The 19,338-nt window shown below is 40.4% G+C and overlaps 1 protein-coding gene across 1 annotated transcript in view; it reads left to right on the top strand.

Annotated features, from left to right (window-relative positions):
* The first annotated feature begins 223 nt into the window (after nt 1-223).
* Nucleotides 224-19,338, top strand: part of LOC110498829 (cadherin-related family member 1) — a 115,071-nt gene continuing 95,956 nt past the window's right edge. The window contains exons 1-8 of the mRNA XM_036956458.1: nt 224-473; nt 1,063-1,158; nt 2,685-2,769; nt 3,716-3,957; nt 10,869-11,014; nt 11,222-11,272; nt 11,407-11,496; nt 13,631-13,717. Coding sequence (XP_036812353.1) covers nt 395-473; nt 1,063-1,158; nt 2,685-2,769; nt 3,716-3,957; nt 10,869-11,014; nt 11,222-11,272; nt 11,407-11,496; nt 13,631-13,717 — 876 coding nt within the window. The 5' untranslated portion in view covers nt 224-394. The remainder of the gene's footprint in view (nt 474-1,062; nt 1,159-2,684; nt 2,770-3,715; nt 3,958-10,868; nt 11,015-11,221; nt 11,273-11,406; nt 11,497-13,630; nt 13,718-19,338) is intronic.

Raw genomic sequence — 19,338 nt, 5'->3', positions numbered from 1 at the left:
TAAGAAATATTTAGTCTTGATGTAATAGATATCTATATATTAAATACACATGAGTTAATTTTCTCATCACATTAATCAATATCTTTTTAGTCTTTTAGTGTTTTCCAGTTCAGCTCCTTCTGGGCAAGGCTCTCACAGAGTGAACACTCCCAGACCCCAAGCCCCTCTCTTGCTGACCCGCCCCCTGCCCGACAATCGGCGGTAAATGGCCTGATTGGAGAGAAGGGGGGTCTATATGCGTCTCCGGGGCTAAGACGTGTTATTGGATTAGTATGTGGGCATCTGCCTAAGCCTTCCTTCTCTAGTTCCCCGTAAAACACCTTGAAGGACACCTCGTGTACAAAACTAACTGTAGTATATATACCTCCACAAGCTCTTTTCTTGGTGTGCTTTCATGGCTTTGCTCTCTAGGATGAAGAATGTCAAGAAGTTACATTTTTCACTGCTTCTTGTATTAGTGCATGTTTGCTTTGGTAAGTCTACCTTTTTCTTTTTGCTTCATGTATACCTGATTGGCAACTTAAATAAGCTTTGCTCTGATTGTTAATGGTTTTCAATTGCACTAGAGGGCTTTGAGAGATGGCTAGCATTTTCATAATCATACATTGTAGAGCTAAGAACCTGTTTTTCCTGTTCTGTATTTAATGCTTGCCTTTCCTCCCGTCACCTGCTTACCTGCTAGTTGCAAGTGAGTGCAATATCTTATGATTTAATAGAAGTAGTATTGTAGGATATTGTTTGAAACGCCCAAGTGATTTTGAAGAATGTAAAATTACACCACAGTACCATCAATTGTGAATACTGTATGTATTTGAAAAAAAAGCTATTTTAATTACATTTGATGGCGTGGGGAAAAGTCAAGAAAAGTGTGTATATTTTTGGGCTGGTTGACGTAACTGCGCCTGTAATCCCAGTCAAGGGATAGAGAAAGCAGAGGGGGTTAGTACAATATACCCTGCTCTGTTTATCTGACACCAACAGCCAGTGCTAAGATGTCATTAGGGGGAATTAGCAGTACAGTATAACAACAAATGGATTAGAGTCCTGGTCTATCTCTTCTAGCACAAGCAGACTACGCCCCATTTTTCTACGATAATGGGCCCTACAGTAGCAACGGAAACCTGGCACTCTTCAGTCTGACAGAGGACACTCCTGTCGGTAAGACCTGACCCTAACCCCCACAAAAATTGACAAATAACCGGAAATCAACTATATATATGGTTTGATGTTAATAACATGGTAATTTAGCAAAAAATAAGTAATACATGCTCACATTCCCCTATCAATTCCATTGATCGTTAGCCCGTCGTGGCTAAAGTTAGATGACGTTTGCAATGGCTGTTTAAATAAAATCAAGCCATGGATTTCAGTTTCTCCTTGCCCATAGGCAACTTTCAAGGTGAGGAACATGGCAATAAATTAACATTTTGGTCAACCAGTCACTGGCAGGTAGATACATAAAAAAAAATAGCAGAGAAAATTATACCAACAAAACACAAAAAAACAGATGAGCATGCTTTGTTATGTTTCTAAAACAATACATGTATTACGAGTAAGAAAATAAGAAACTAATGTGGTATATTGAATAATATGTATTTTTTTATGACATGAGTAATTTATGAGTAATTTATCACATTTATCAAAATATCACAGATGAGACAAACATTTTCACCTGCTCCTTTAAGGGCAGGAGGTTACCATGATAGTGTGACTTAAGTCACGTTTGTGCTTGTGAGATTGAGTCTGATTAGTAGAAGCATTGTCTTCTCTTCCCTAGCAGTTGAAACTCAAACATAGAAAAACAACCTAGCTTGTGAAGAAAAGTAGACTCTCATTTCAAGTTATTTAGACCAAATTTTAGGCCTGTGCGCAGAGTGTCTAAAAAATGAATCTTTGACGTGGCTCTTCCTGTGCTCACAGCCCCCAGCTAGACAGTGTTGCAGTACGAGGTGGGATAGACTATATAGGATTCGTAGATCTTTGATTTTGTGCTATTTATTTACCAGCTATGAAACAAAATGGCAGAAATACTTTGAAACAGGTACTGGAGCATTTATTCTACTATAAATGTGATCACACTTGCCTATTTTTATTCAATAATTGAAACTGGTCGCTTTTTCGTGACTTTCTTTTACAAAATAACTAGGAATTAACACTTATTTTCAATTAACTGGCAACATTACAATAAGGTATAGAACTCATTGGATTACGAGGAACAATAGCAGGTCTATTTCACTCCAGCAGCTGGCATATTCTGTCCTTTCACAATTCACCTGTGGGAACATGGCAGCTCTCAACATTCGGCAACAAAAAAGATTTTGCCACTACTATCCGAGAGATTGTTTGTGAGAAAATTACCTCTGACCTTGACATGCAATTAAAACTTGCACTCTTAATTTCTAAAGTGGATACCTAATCAACTAAAGTGTAACATTTGGAGACAGTGGGAAATCAATCTTCTAAAAAAGAATCACTCTAAACTTATTCTTGTAAATTCAATGTGAGGGTCACAGGACTTGAAACTTCCTTCATGAGCTATCATTTCAATCAACTGTTTGGGCAGAAGAAGCTGAGTCCCATGCCACTGATAAACATTGCACACTGCACGGGTCCTCTGGATGTCGTGCCTGATTGTACAAATCCACAGTTTTGATGTCAAACACCAAATTGTTCACCTCGCAAAGGAATCGGGGCATATGCAGAAAAGAGGATCAGAATCTACCACGATCTGAATGCCGAACTGCTGAACAGAGGGCAACCTACAACTAGGTGAGATCCCAGCTACGCAATCTAAACCTGAGTAAACCCGGTAAAACTCATCTTGACCTTATGAAACACAACACACACGTTTTCCACTGCAAAGGACGCAGTGGAATTCTTCGAGAAGCACATCAAGCCCAACACAAAAGGGGACGAGCCGACAGATCTAGGCTAACCCCAATTTGACTGTCTCAATATTCAGGTATGCTATCCACCCACAATCATGCAGCCTAGCCTATTGGCTGTGATGTGACCCTTAGCATAAGACAATGATGAGGACACCCCCTCAATTGGGTAAAAGGAACACATTATTATCATTTCTGAACATTGGACTTTGTTATTATTATATTGCCCGTGGACCAGGATATTTAGACAATGATTACTCCACACCAACTAATGAACAATGGACAATGTACACTGAGTGTACAAAACATTAGGAACACCTGCTCTTTCCATGATATAGACTGACCAGGTGAATCCAGATGAAGGCCTTATTTATATCACCTGTTATATCCACTTCAATCAGTAAAGATGGGAAGGAGACAGGTTAAAGAATAACATCCAGCCAACTTAACACAACTGTTTGAAGCATTGGAGTCAACATAGGCCAGCATCCCTGTTGAACACCTTCGACACCTTGTAGAGTCCATATCCCAACAAATTGAGGCTGTTCTGAAGGCAAAAGGGGTTGAAACTCAAAATTAGGAGAGGTTCCTAATGTTTTACACACTCAATGTATTGACACGCTATACAGACTGGAGTTGCTTCCTTGAGGGGCTACTGTCATACCCTGATCTGTTTCACCTGTCTTTGTGCTTGTCTCCACCCCCCTCCAGGTGTTGCCCATCTTCCCCATTATCCCCAGTGCATTTACACCTGTGTTCTCGGTTTGTCTGTTGCCGGTACGTCTTGTCAAGCGTACCAACATGTTTTTTCTGTGCTCCTGTGTTCCTAGTCTCTGTTTTTTAGCCCTCCCGGTTCCGACCTTTTCTGCCTGCCCTGACACTGAGCCCTCCTGCCTGACCATTCAGCCTGTCCTGACCTCGAGCCTGCCTGCCGCCTGGTACCTTTCGGACTCTGACCTGGTTATTGAACTTCTGCCTGTCCTCAACCTCCCTATTGCCTGCCCCTTGTCTTTTAATAAATATCAGAGACTCAAACCATTTGTCTCCTTTGTCTGCATCTGGGTCTCGCCCTGTGTCGTTGTAGCTACAGCGCATTGCATCCCTATGCGATAAACTGTTCAGGATAGATCTCCAGTCCCATATGGGCTACCACACAATTCAATTTTTTTCTTCCTGTTGACATTTTGTGTGCCACTCAGGTTACACTCCTGAATTTATCTCCCAGGGTTGACTTGGCCTACAGGTAATGATTTAATTATTGCGAAGATCTAGATTATAGACTGCATTTTTGCTTAATAAAAATTGAGGCTACATTATGTTTAAGGTCATTTAGATCATATTGCTAATAATAATGAGGATAATGGAACAAGAGCTATGGCTCCCACAGCCATTCCATTGACAGTTTAGGCTTGCATTCATGTTATAGTTGTCCTATTTGTTTTTCCTTTTCTCTTCTTTTTCTCTTCATCACCCACCTTAATTCCTCAAGTCTGCAAACTTAACTTTAAAGGTAGATGACGGGTGCATGTGTGTTCTGCTTTTTGTTTCACATCCATGTTAACAGTAAAGATAACAATTTAAATAATTAATAATACTTTTTTTACCATGGCAATACTAGCTATTCTCTCTTGGAAGTTGAAAGGCCTAAACTTCTTTATTAAATGTTCCAACTGTCCTGATAACCTAGCAAGAAGCCATGTTCATATAGCAATGCTCCAAGAAACACACCTGCTCCAAAAGGACTCACATAGTCCGGGTTAGGGAGGGCTTGGTCGGTAGGGATGTCCTTGTCTCATTGCGCACCAGCGACTCCTGTGGCGGGCCGGGCGCAGTGTGCACTGTGTAGCCTCTGACACATTGGTGCGGCTGGCTTCCGGGTTGGATGCGCGCTGGGTTAAGAAGCAGTGCGGCTGGTTGGGTTGTGTATTGGAGGACGCATGACTTTCAACCTTCGTCTCTCCCGAGCCCGTACGGGAGTTTTAGCGATGAGACAAGATAGTAGCTACAATTGGATACCACGAAATTGGGGAGAAAAAGGGGTAAAAAATATTATTATTTTTTTAAACTCTGAATTACCATATTGGGAAAAGGCGAAGACCAAGAAGGCAGAAACACTCAATGTATCCATAATGGAAAGAAAATTGCCTTTATTTACAAAAATGTGCTTTTCTTTCAAAAACATTTCTAAGTGACCCGAAACTTTTGAATTGAAGTGTAAATCTAAAGCTAAAGAGTACACCTTCTACGCAAACAGGCATAAATCATTCTCACAAATCGATTTTATACTATTATCTACACCTCTATTTTCTTTCATAAAGGGAACAATTTGGAATTTCCCATATGATTGATGAGGATTTCCATATGGCAAATGTACGGTCCCTTACTAGATGCCCGCGAGTGTTATAAAAATAGGCAGATGGCCGCAGGTCGTGCACCAGGGCCCGCTCTTCTGGGAAGTCATCGAATGAAGTCCCTCGGACATTTGGTTTCCGTTTTATAACATTTGACATATTTTATCATTTTTCCGCCGTACCAGAAAATTCCACCAGATAGCTGCTTTTTGCAAATGGACAACAGCACCAAAGTGACATGGTCATTTCTCCTAAACGGAAAAGAGTTTGAAGACAAAACTCGGTGAGCACGGGTTGGGGCAAATGGGCTTTTAGCCCAGAAACAAGATGGTATTGAGGCCTCCATTCTTTTTTAGTTTAGGCCCATTTTCTGGGATTAAAGGTCAAAAACGGTGATAGAGCACTAATTTGACGGCTTGACGTCAAAGTACATGAACCTACGGTGTCAGGAAAAAGACAACAGCCTAACTATCGTTATTTAAGAGAAATCGTGCAATGTACAATTGGTGATGGTTAAAGAAATGTTGTTGGTTTTTCCAGTTCCAGTTGCGGCATGTTCAGACGAATCTGTTCAGGAGAGTTTCGGAGCTCTGTGATTTCTGTGATTTTCTGTGATTTTCTGAACTCACACAGTTAATGGGGAGTGACACAAAGTGAGGCTTATACGTAGACACACAGGGTGTGCAATAGTTACCTGCGTTCAAACTATCAAAGAACCGTCAGACCTAGAGCTCTGAAACTTTGTATACATGTTCTAGAGCCTAACTCGATAGTACACAGTGAGTTATGTGGCTCTATTAGGTTCTCAGGCCGAGAAACAGCCTCGTATATTTGCAATGACTTCAATTCATTTTGACCATCAGGAAAATGACCGCATTTAGAAAAGTCCCAGAGTAACAAGACTAGGTGCATTGAAACCATTTCCGCCCATTGAAACGGACCCTAAAGTTTCTGTCCGATAGCTTATTCAGGGACACCGTAGCAACATCCGGGAAAAGTGGATTTTCAGCAATAATTAAGGTCGCTGCTCGCATGACCTATCGAGCCGAAACTCGGGATTCAGGGTCACCTCAGCTAGGCCTACACACAATGTCAGAACTGGACCCGAAGCTAGAACGTAACTACATATTTTTAAGTTTTTAAAATTTAATAGCGTTGTGAATTTTGGGCCTGCTCTAAAATATGTGATTTTTGGCTTCTAAACGAGTTGGACAAAGTGAGTTTGGTGTCAGTATGTACCAGCTTGGTGTCAGAATGATATCTTATTGACTGATGTACGCTGACTTGGTGGCTGACTTTGTCCATTTGCAATAAGTTTAAAAAGTGCTGAACCATTACAAAAATGACAGACTGAAATCAACACTAAAAGTGTTGGCCAATGGCATCACCGTAGTTTCTAGGCCGTGCCGAGTTCATGGAGATGCCCCACTTGACCGTAGCTCGCTCTGTCTGACTGCAGCGACCGTGCAAATAACAGGCCCATAACGAAGCCTGACCTAAATTTGAGATGCTTTTGGGTGACAGCGGCAGAACCTTTAAGGCTAGAAGCATAATTCAACCAGAGGAACGTTCCTAAGGACCTCCCAATCTCTGCAAGCCTAACCTTGACCGTGTGGAATTAACCCTTAACAGTGAAAGCAGGGTGTTTTAATCTAGCAGTTTACAATGACATCTCTCCACGTAGGAATACATTGCCTGCTACCCTGACTTCAACCTGAAGCCTATGGGGGTTATGAATGCCATATCAAACTGTCTTTGATGAAAATTCATCAGGCCACTATGAGGACTACCTGTGTGGATTCTAAGCTTCCTGGAGCAACCGGAAGTGGTTAAATTCACCATAAAAACGTTTTGATTTTACCAACCTGCAGTTAGGTAAAAACACTGCATTCAACCCTCTGTAAATCAGTCAGTTCTTAACGTAAAGACTTGAAACTTGGGATTCTGTAAAGGCCTACCCCGATGAGGATATGTCTTTACTTTCAGCTTCCTGTGCCAACCGGAAGTGCCTTAAATTGGGGTCATAGCGGCTGTTTCGAAGGGTTAAAAAGGTCACATCTTTCCAAAATGAACTTAAATCAGTAATTTCTCCCAACAGATGTCCAAGGAAAACTCACACACACTCACAGCAAGGATGACTTAACAGTGTGGGGCTTACAGACACACAGAGCCTGCAATAGATACTGGCGTTCGCACCATCAAAGAACCGTCAGACCTAGAGCTCGGAAACTTAAGCTCTAGAACAGATTTCTAAGTCAATAGTGCACAGTGAGTTATGTGTCTCCAGATGAGAAATAGCCTCAACCGTTTGCAATGACCACAATTCGTTTTAAACATTGCGAAAATTATGACATTTAGAAAATGTCCAGAATCACAAGACTAGGTGCATTGAGACCACTTCGGCCCATAGAGACAGACCGTACAGGTTCTGTCAGATAGCTCATTCAGGGACCACATAGCAACGCACAAAAAAAATGATTTTCAGTACTAATTACTGCTCGGCCTGCGAATGACCAATCGAGACAAAACTTGGGATTCGGGGTCGCCTCAGCTAGACCTACACATAATGTCAGAACTGGAGCTGTAGCTAGAACGTAACTACGTGTTTTAAGTTTTTACTATGGTTTAAACTGAAGGCGTGTGAATATTGGGCCTGCTCTGAAATATGTGATAGTTGGATTCTAAATGTGTTGGACAAAGTGGGTTTGGTGTAGGTATGTATCAGTTTGGTGTCAGAATGATATCTTATTGACTGATGGATGCTGACTTGATGGCTGACTTTTGTCCATTTGCAATAAGTTTAAGCGATGGAGAGGAACAACCATCATTGCTCGGCGTTCAATGGGCCAGTCAATTGGGTATTTCTGCAGTATATTAGAGCATGTCAAATTCGTGATGGTAAATATCCATTGTAAGACATTGCAAAAGGACAGTCGAGCACCTGGTTACCTGAACGGGTTAAATGATTTTTAATGCCTTTAGGGGGGTGCAAGGGGTCTATGGCCATGTAGGGAGCACCCCCCCCCCCCACACACCTGTGCCCAACCAATAGAGGGCACCCCTGGTCAATTTGGATGTTTTCCAAAAAATATATATTTTTTAAACTCCCACTTCTCTCTCATTGCACCAATGAGTGATGGAGAGGAACCACTATCACTGCTCGACCATCCCGAGCTCAACGGGCCAGTCAATTGGGCATTTTTGCAGTATAGTAGAACATGTCAAATTTGTGATGGTAAATGCCCCTTGTAAGGCATTGCAAATAGACGGTACATTTGCAATGTTTTTAATGAGGGATTTACCATCACCAAATGGACATGCTGAAATCAACACCAACGAGCGATGGAAAGGAACCACTATCACTACCCGGGCATCCCGAGATCAACGGGCCGGTGAATTGGGCATTTCGGCAGTATATTAGAGCATGTCAAATTCGTGACGGTAAATGCCCATTGTCAGACATGGTAATCTGAATGGGTTATCAGCCGCACATTTTTTAAATGGTTTTAATGCCTTTAGGGGGATGCAATGGGTCCATGGCCGGGTAGGGAGCACTCCCCACCCATGCCCATCCAATAGGGGGCATTTTGGATGTTTTCCAAAAAATCGTAAAAAAACGTCAGAGTCCCACTTCTCTCTTATTGCACCAAATTCTTACTTCCTATGACTTCCTATGATCAAACATGACAAATAGACCATCTAGGTTGATTCAGGGCTTAACATAGTGACATATATAATTTGGTTAGTATAAATGCCATTTGGACATGGTTCACTGACTTTTGGTTTCAGAAGCCGACTTCCTATGATCATATATGGCAAGTGGACATAACATGCTGATTTGGTACTTTCAATACTTATGAATGACATTTGGACATGTCTTATGCCATTTGGATATGGTTCACTAACTTTTGGGTTCAGAGGCTGACTTCCTATGATCATATATTGCAAATGGACAAAACATAGGCCTTATGGACAAACTCAATAAAATAAGACAAAGGTATGTTCATACGGCTATTACATATGTATAATTGTCAAAATATTTGATTTTTTTTATTTAAATGGTCCAGAAAACACTTTTTTAGAGGGTGTTGAATATTTTAAAATTGTAGATTTTCTAAATTTGACCCTTGGGTCTTGACTTTGTGACCATTTGCAATATGAAAATCTATGGCAGAGCGCACTCGCCATCTTTGGGATTTTTGTTGTATGACACTTGGCATTTGCAATATGTCACTTGCCATATGGTTTGGATGAAATGCTGTCCGTTTGAGTGGTATTTATGATTGAGTATATGCTTCTATTGGCTAGTCTCCCTTGCCCTTTTAATACAATCAAAGTTCCTTGTGTTGTCAGGGAGCAACTGCCTTTTATTTAAAAGACAAATAAGAATATTGTTACTGAATGCAGCTTGTGTGTGCTTTGTGCTCCCTCACCCTGTTCAAATTATCAAAATAAATAATGCTGGTTAGTGGAACTGGACTGGTGTCTGATGGCCCTGTGTTTTCCATGGTGGAATTAGAACCCTTCTTTTATGGAGTAAATCAAAGCACAAGAGAATGTGAGATGTTATCGATAATAAATCAATAGGTTTCATGCATTTGTGTGTGTGTGTGTGTGTGTGTGTGTGTGTGTGTGTGTGTGTGTGTGTGTCTAAACGTGATTGTATTTCGTCATATCGCATACATTTGTGATATCAGACAGGATAAGGACAACAAATTCAAGATATTGGAGTGGCCATCATTGTCCTGACCTCAATCCTATAGAAAATGTGTGGGTAGAACTGAAAAAGCGTGTGCGAGCAAGGTCTACAAACCTGTCTCAGTTACACCTGCTCTGTCAGGGGGAACTTATTTTGTGAAGCTTGTGGAAAGCTACCCGAAATGTTTGACCCAAGTTCAACAATTTAAAGGCAATGCTACCAAATAGGAATTGAGTGAATGTTAACTTCTGACCCATGTGATGGAATGTGATGAAACAAATAAAAGCTGAAGTAAATCATTCTCTCTCCTATTATTCTGACATTTCACATTCTTGAAATAAAGTGGTGATCCTAACTGACCTAAGACAGTGAATTGTGAAAAACTGAGTTTAAAACTATTTGGCTAAGGTGTATGTAAACTTCCGACTTCAACTGTACATAGAACAGAAAATACTGTCAATTGTTACATTGTAGATCTGCAACATTTCACTATCCGCTGTGCTTCCAGTAGGATACTGTAAATTCTAGAAAATACAGCATGTTGCTGTAGTCAGGTGTTCCAGTAAAATGCTGTACATTTTCTGTAAATCTACAGTAATTTACTGGCTTCTGTGCTGCCAGTAATTTACTGTAAAAGTTACAGGATTTGTTTTACAGTATGTATGACAATTATTTTGAGGGGGGAAAAGCCGATGAGATGAGCCAATAACATGCTTTTACTGGGATGACATTTTTGACAATTATTGTTTTAGACTTTTCCCCCCAAAACGGTGGAGCTTCCTCCTCTTCCTCCCTACCAGTGCCTAAGACTTGACTTTATCTACAGAAACAAACCTATCCAATTACCCAAGTGTTTGTCAGTTTTTTTTCTACAACCACAGCTTAGATTGAGAATGTAGCGTCTTATGAAATTATTATACATTTGCTCCTCAGGCACAGAGATCTATACTCTCAATGGCACCGACCCGGAAGGCCAAGAGGTGAGGTATGGGTTGAGCTTTGAACCCGGTGCCAAAGAATACTTCAGAGTGGAGCCCAAGTCTGGAAACATAACTCTGGTGGAACAACTGGACAGAGAGGTATACCTTATACCTTACATCAACATATAGCATATACAGTTTGATTGTTTTCTGATTGGTTCATATGAAATATATTATATATGAGTATAATATATATATCCTAGTCTGATGAGCAGCTTTCATTCACATTCAGTGGCCTCAATGTCTTGAATTTAGTTTTCATATACTACTGTATTTTGAGAGATGTTATTTTCTCTGCCACTAAAGATTTTAGATTCTATTGAAGTTCTTGTCAGTATCACAGATGGCAGAAGTAAGGTAAGCATATTCAGTTAGGTTTAAATACGTAAACCAAATTAAATATAATACAATATATATATATTATAGACACTATAAATTATCTGTCAATCATAAATAACATGTCACTGAATTCCCTGTCTCTCTTGTTGCAGGTCACTGAAAAGGTCACAGTGTTTGTCATGGATGCCAATGATGAACGACCAGTGTTCAAAAACCTGCCCTCCTTTTTGGATGTTCCAGAGGTAAGACATTGTGGCCTTCATATAAAAAGTGTTTTAATTTCAGTGTTTTTAAAACTTCTTCTTCGTCTAGCGGGACAACTTCCTTTGAAACTGCAGGGCGCGCAATTCAAATAAATAATCATAAATATTATGGATTTTAAACATTTATGTACATTTAAGTGTCTTTTATATCGGCTGAAAGCTTAAATTCTTGTTAATCTAACTGCATAAATCTAACCCGATTTACAGTAGCCATTACAGCGAAAACATGCCATGCGATTGTTTGAGGACGGCACCCCACATCAAAATATTTTTCCACCGGCACAGGTTTCATACATTCACATATAACGATTAAACATTCACCTACTTTCTAAAAATCTTCTTCTGATTTGTCATCCAAATGGTCCCAGCTATAACATGTAGTGTCGTTTTAAAAATTCTTCTTTATATCCCAAAAAGTCTGTTTAGTGGGCACCATCAATTTGAGTAATCCACTCGTTCAACATGCAGAGAAAGGAATCTAAACATCTACCCATTAACTTTGTTTCAACAAGTCAAAATATGTTTCTATTTCCTACTCAGATACCATAAAAAGTAATCAAACTATAATATTTATTTATTGAAAAAGTATGTTCAATAGGAAACCGATTTTAGCAGGTGCATGTCTTCATGACGCACGCAAACATGAATTTTCAGATGCATTTTCTCCTACCATATCTATTGTGTTATATTATCCTACATCATTTTAACATTTCTACAAACTTCAAAGTGTTTTCTTTCCAATGGTAATTATATGCATATCCTGGCTTTAGGGCCTGAGCTACAGTCAGTTTACTTTGGGTACGTCCTTCAGACAGGAAGTGGAGAAAAAAGGGGCCTAGCCCTTATTAATTAAAAGACAACAGTCGGTATACAATGCTTCCCAAAGTGGAATTTGCACAGCTATACTACACTGGACATGATTTCCAGGTTTTTGGGCTATGCTGTACAGAAAGACAAAAAAACTGCATAGATCAGCATAAGCTGGCCAACCGCATATGCTGGTGACTAGTGCTTGTTTTTCTGGTGACGAGCCTTTCGCTGTATTTTTGCTGGTGATCAGCTTTCACTATTTTTGCTGGTGACCAGCATAAAGTCATATTATGCTTGCTTGCAAAGTGATATTTAATTCCTATTGGAATCCAGGCAAAGTGGGGATATCCAACAATTAATGGGTCCAACTAACAGATTGGATTAGTTTAAAAAAAATGGATGTTGTTTATCTTTGTGTAGCATAAGATCGGACCCTTTTTTTCAATTTTCACCTAAAATGAAATACCCAAATCTAACTGCCTGTAGCTCAGGACCTAAAGCAAGGATATGCATATTCTTGATACCATTTGAAAGGAAACACTTTGAAGTTTGTGGAAATGTGAATTTAATGTAGGACAAAATAACACATTAGATCTTGTAAAATATAATACAAACAAAAAACATGCGTTTTCAAAAAAAATATATAGTTCCATCATCTTTGAAATGCAAGAGAAAGGCCATACATTAAGATAGGATTAAGATTGGATCCTAGGTGTAATCTACATTTTGTCAGTGTGCAAAGTTTCAGACTGATCAGGCTGGTCAACCAGCATAACCAGCTAGACCATGCTGTTCAGGCCTGCTGGACCATGCTGGTCAGAAAAGCTTGAAATGTATGTTGGTCTATGTTTTTTTTTCAAGCAGTGCTTGAAAAAGATCTCATTATAAAACACATATGTTTTCCTGTTGGCTAATATAATTTCATTTAGAAAAATGAATGCAATAACATTGCAAAAAAAAAATATCACATCCATTGATGCTATACTTTCCTTATATTAGCTAACAGGCAAACGTCCATGGGCTTTAGAAAGTATAGCTGTCTTAGCTGATGACAAGATGTCACTTCTTCCCTATTGCGTCAAGTCCAACTAGAAGTAATTATATCGACCATTCATGGTCATTTGAATGGGTATCAGTTCACATGAAAACTGCAAAAATCCTAGAGAAAGTCTAACCAGCGGAAAAGGTTCTCCCCCAAATGAGGTTAAACCAAAACAGCGATCACTCTACTCTAGCCTATTCAATTTGTGCTACATGTCATGCCCTACATTATCTTCTCTGTGGTTTTCTCTGCTTTTCCTAGAACTCTGAATGTGGGAGCAGTATCTACAAAGTGCTGGCTGTGGATCGGGATACAGGCTCTGGAGGCTCGATCACCTTCTATCTACAGGTACTGTAACATCTGGCTGGGATAAACCCCTTTAACCAGTGCCCACCCAGGAGGTCATTGCAGGTCTGCCCTCAGGTCTAGATTCAATCAGATCAGGTGTTAACCGGCCTTAGCCGAATCCCACATAGTTGATGTTTTGTTGGTTTCAGGGGTGTAACTTTGTTGGAGCTATCAAATTGGTGATCAGCTGCTCTTAATCATTGTCAGGAAGCCACACCCATCCTACTTGCGTTAGAAGTTAAGAACGAGAATGTGTAGGCTATATATAAACAATTACCCTCAAATAAAATAATTATGATTTCTATCTGCCTGATCAAGGTGTAGATTATATATCACATTCCAATGTTTGAACTTGTAAAAAAGGCTGCATGCGATTTATCTTAATGCAACTCCATGATGCCAATGGCAATGCCCATAATGACAAAGTGAAAACATGTTTTTAGAAATTTTGCAAAGGTATTGGAAATGAAATACAGAAAAATCTAATTTACATAAGTATTCACACCCTTGAATTTGTAGAATAACCTTTGGCAGGGATTACTGGTGTGAGTCTTTCTAGGTAAATCTCTAAGAGCTTTCTACACCTAGATCGGGAAACATTCGGCCATTATTCTTTAAAAAATTATTCAAGCTCTATCAAATTGGTTGTTGATCATTGCTAGACAACCAATGTCAGGTCTTGCCATAGATTTTCAAGTAAATTTAAATCAAACTGTAATAAGGCCACTCAGGAACATTCACTGTCTTCTTGGTAAGCAACTCCAATGCATATTTGGCCTTGTGTTTTAGATTATTGTCCTGCTGAAAGGTGAATTCCTCTCCCAGTGTCTGGTGGGATGCAGCCTAAAGTAGGGTTTCCCCTAGGACTGCCTGTGTTTAGCTCCATTCTGTTTATTTTTCATCCTGGAAAAACTCCCCAGTCCTTAACAATTACAAGCTTACCTATAACATGATGCAGCTGCTACTATGCTTGACAGTATGGAGAGTGGTATGTAGTAATGTGTTGTATTGAATTTGCCCCAAACATGCAGTGCCTTCAGAAAGTATTCACACCCCTACTTTTTGTTGTTGTTTTACAGCCTGAATTTAAAATGGATTACATTTAGATTGTATGTCACTGGCCTACACACAATACCCCTTAATGTCAAAGTGGAAATATGTTTTTGAAAATGTTTACAAATTAACAAAAATGTAAAGCTGAAATGTCTTGGTCAGTAAGTATTTGCTTGCACTTTGTTATGGCCTAAATAAGTACCAACGCTTGCTTAACACTATTTAGCATGTGCATCAGATGCATATCAACCCGCAAGGTGCAGCAAAAATAAGTACCAACGCTTGATAAATAATGCGTAAACTATTATAAAGGATTATTTGCACGAATAAATATTTGTGGATATATATCCATTTAAAAAAATAACAACAATACTTGTTTGTTTAGATAGAGTCAAGGATTTTGTATAATTCTACAGTCAGATAATTTTTTTCCCCCCTTACAATAAAAACATTAGTGTAATCCATTTGATCACCTTAATATGTAGATTTGATTAGTTATAGTAATTATTAAAGTCCAGTTACAGCTTCTTTTGTAAAAGTAGAATCGAAAAAGATAATAATAATATAACCAGCACAGGTAAAATTATAAAATTAAATGTTATTTGTCACATACACATGGTTAGCAGATGTTAATGTGAGTGAAGCTAAATGCTTGTGCTTCTAGTTCTGACCATGCAGTAATAACTAACAAGTAATCTAACAATTTCACAACAACTACCTAATACACACACATCTAAAGGAATGAATATGTACATAAAAATATATGGATGAGCAAAGGCCGAACGGCATAGGCAAGATGCAGTAGAAGGTAAAGAGTATAGTATATACATATGAGATGAGTAATGTAGGGTATGTAAACACTATATAAAGTGGCATTGTTAAAGTGGCTAGTGATACATGTATTACATCCAAATGTTCATTACTAACAGTCTGATGGCCTTGAGATAGAAGCTGTTTTTCAGTCTCTCGGTCCCTGCTTTGATGCACCTGTACTGACCTGGCCTTCTGGATGATAGCAGGGTGAACAGGCAGTGGTTCGGGTGTTTGTTGTCCTTGATGATCTTTTTGGCCTGCCTGTGACATCGGGTGGTGTAGGTGTCCTGGAGGGCAGGTAGTTGGCCCCCGGTGATGCGTTGTGCAGTGCTCACTACCCTCTGGAGGGCCTTACGGTTGTGGATGGAGCAGTTGCCGTACCAGGCGGTGATACAACCCAACAGGATGCTCTCAATTGCGCATCTGTAGAAGTTTGTGAGTGTTTTTGGTGACAAGCCAAATTTCTTCAGCCTCCTGAGGTTGAAGAGGCGCTGCTGTGCCTTCTTCACTACGCTGCCTGTGTGGGTGGACCATTTTAGTTTGTCCGTGATGTGTACGCCAAAGAACTTAAAACTTTCCACCTTCTCCACTACTGTCCCGTTGATGTGGATAGGGAGGTGCACCCTCTGCTGTTTCATGAATTCCACCATCATCTCCGTTGTTTTGTTGACATTGAGTGTGAGGTTATTTTTCTGACACCACACTCTGAGGGCCCTCACCTCCTCCCGGTAGGTTGTCTCGTTGTTGTTGGTAATCAAGCCTACCACTGTTGTGTCGTCTGCAAACTTGATGATTGAGTTGGAGGCGTGCATGGCAACGCAGTCATTGGTGAACAGGGAGTACAACACTGGCACCCTTGTGGGGCCCCAGTGTTGAGGATCAGCGGGGTGGAGATATTTTTTCTTACCCTCACCACCTGGGTGCAGCCTGTCAGGAAGTCCAGGAACCAGTTGCACAGGGCAGAGTCGAGACCCAGGGTCTCGAGCTTAATGACGAGTTTGGAGGGTACTATGGTGTTAAATGCTGAGCTGTAGTCGATGGACAGCATTCTTCCATTGGTATTCCTCTTGTCCAGATGGGTTAGGGCAGTGTGCAGTGTAATTGTGATTGCTTCATCTGTGGAACTATTGGGGTGGTAAGCAAATTGGAGTGGGTCTGGGGTATCAGGTAGGGTGGAGGTGATTTGGTCCTTGACTAGTCTCTCAAAGCATTTCATGATGACAGAAGTGAGTGCTATGGGGCGATAGTCATTTAGCTCAGTTACCTTAGCTTTCTTGGGAACAGGAACAAAGGAAAAATGGTGGCCCTCTTGAAGCATGTGGGAACAGCAGACTGGGATAAGGATTGATTGAATATGTCCATAAACACACCAGCCAGCTGGTCTGAGGACGCATCTAGAGATGCTGTCTGGGCCGGCAGCCTTGCGAGGGTTAACACTTTTAAATGTTTTACTCACATTGGCTGCTGTGAAGGAGAGCCAGCAGGTTGTGGGAGCGGGCCGTGTCGGTGGCTCTGTATTGTCCTCAAAGCGAACAAATAAGTTGTTTAGTTTGTCTGGGTGCAAGAATCGTAGTCTGCGATGGGGCTGGTATTTTGTAGTCGGTGATTGACTGTAGACCCTGCCACATATCTCTCTTGTCTGAGCCATTGAATTGCGACTCTACTTTGTCTCTATACTGATGCATATCTTGTGTGATTGCCTTGCTGAGGGAAAAGCTCCACTGTTTGTATTCGGTCATGTTTCCGGTCGCCTTGCCCTGATTAAAAGCAGTGGTTCGAGCTTTCAGTGTTGTGCGAATGCTGCCATCAATACACGGTTTCTGGTTGGGGAAGGTTTTAATTGTCGCTGTGGGTACAACATCACTGACACACATGCTAATAAATTTGTTCACCGAATAAGCGTATTCATCAATGTTATTGTCCGACTCTATGCAGAAACATATCCCAGTCCACGCGATCGAAGCAATCTTGAAGCGTGGGATCTGATTAGTCGGACCAGCATTGAACAGACCTGAGCACGGGCGTTTCCTGTTTTAGTTTCTGTCTATAGGCTGGGAGCAACAAATTGGAGTCGTGGTCAGATTTCCCGAAAGGAAGTTAGTGGAGGGCCTTATACGCGTTGCGGAAGTTAGAGTAACAATGAAACAGGGTTTTACCAGCCAAGGGTCGCGCATTCGATATGCTGATATAATTTAGGGAGCCTTGTTTTCAGATTAGCCTAGTTAAAATCCCCAGCTACAATAAATGCTGCCTCATGATATGTGGTTTCCAGTTTACATAGAGTCCAATGAAGTTCTTTCAAGGCCGTCGATGTGTCAGCTTGCGGGGGAATACACGTCTGTGATTATACTCAAAGAGAATTCTCTTGGTAGAAAATGCGGTCGACATTTGATTGTGAGGAATTCTAGGTCAGGTGAACTAAAGGACTTGAGTTCCCGTATGTTGTTATGATCACACCTCGTTAATCATAAGGCATACACCCCCGCCCTTCTTCTTATCAGAGAGTTGTTTGTTTCTGTCGGTGCGATGCGTGAAGAAACCAGGTGGCTGTACCTAGTCTGATAACGTATCCCGAGTGAGCCATGTTTCCGTGAAACAAGGAACATTACAATCTCTGATGTCTCTCTGGAACGCAACCCTTGCTCGGATTTCGTCTACCTTGTTGTCAAGAGACTGGACATTGGCGAGTAATATACTTGGGAGCGGTGCGCGATGTGCCCGTCTATGGTTGCCTGACCTAAAGACCGCTCCATCTGCCCCTTCTGCGGCGCCGTTGTTTTGGGTCGCCGGCTGGGATCCGATCCATTGTCCTGGGTGGTGGACCAAACAGAGGGTCCGCTTTGGGAAAGTTGTATTCCTGGTCGTAATGTTGGTACGTTGACATTTCTCTTATATCCAATAGTTCCACCCAGCTTTATGTAATAAAACTTAAGATTTCCTGGGGTAACAATGTAAAAAATAATACATCAAAAAAACAGTATCCTAAAAGAAAGCATGAACAATTGTAAAGGATGAATTGCATAAATAAATATCATATTTAAATTGTACATTTATTATGTTACTAGTTTTTGTTTAGTAGCCTAAGCAATGCTGCCGTGCGAGTGGTCATGTGCTGAATGGATGGACAGCAGGGATATTCCTGGAAAAAATTACATTTAAATAGAGCCGCACCTCTTGAATTATATTGTAATAGAAACTGCACAATATGATTTTTCTGAGAGTATATAGAAATCAAAATGCTTAACCTGCAAGTGACTCTGAAGGAGGATTTGATAAAGTGATGATCCTTTCCCTGCATCTGTAAATTACAAGATGCGTCCATCTCTTCATGTACAATTTGACAACTGATAGGCCTACTATTGTCACTCACCAGATTATTGTCAATTTAATCTTATTTATGGGCTGATTCTTATTATGTGTGAAATTAGTTTCGGTATAGTTCATGTGTAGTTTCGCTGGGCCGGCTGTGCAGGCTGACTGGCATCGTTTTTATTTCCTGCTCATCAAGTTGAATAGAGTCAAGGATATGTTTTATGCCTAATGCAACACATAGCATTTTTTCGTTACCCTTAATAAATGTGATTAGTAATAGAGTTAGAGTAAATAAAATGGTCCCATAACAGTTTATTTTTACAAAGTAAAATGTAAAAGAGAATGGTATCAACACCTAAGGTGTTTTTTATTTACAAAAGCAAATGTCACTAGCCATTGGCCTATGGTGGTTCTTGTGTTAACAAGTCACTTAACAAGTCACA

This window comes from Oncorhynchus mykiss, chromosome 20 (genome assembly GCF_013265735.2).
Source record: "Oncorhynchus mykiss isolate Arlee chromosome 20, USDA_OmykA_1.1, whole genome shotgun sequence".
NCBI classification, from domain to species: domain Eukaryota; kingdom Metazoa; phylum Chordata; class Actinopteri; order Salmoniformes; family Salmonidae; genus Oncorhynchus; species Oncorhynchus mykiss.
This window is presented reverse-complemented; position numbering and strand designations above follow the sequence as displayed.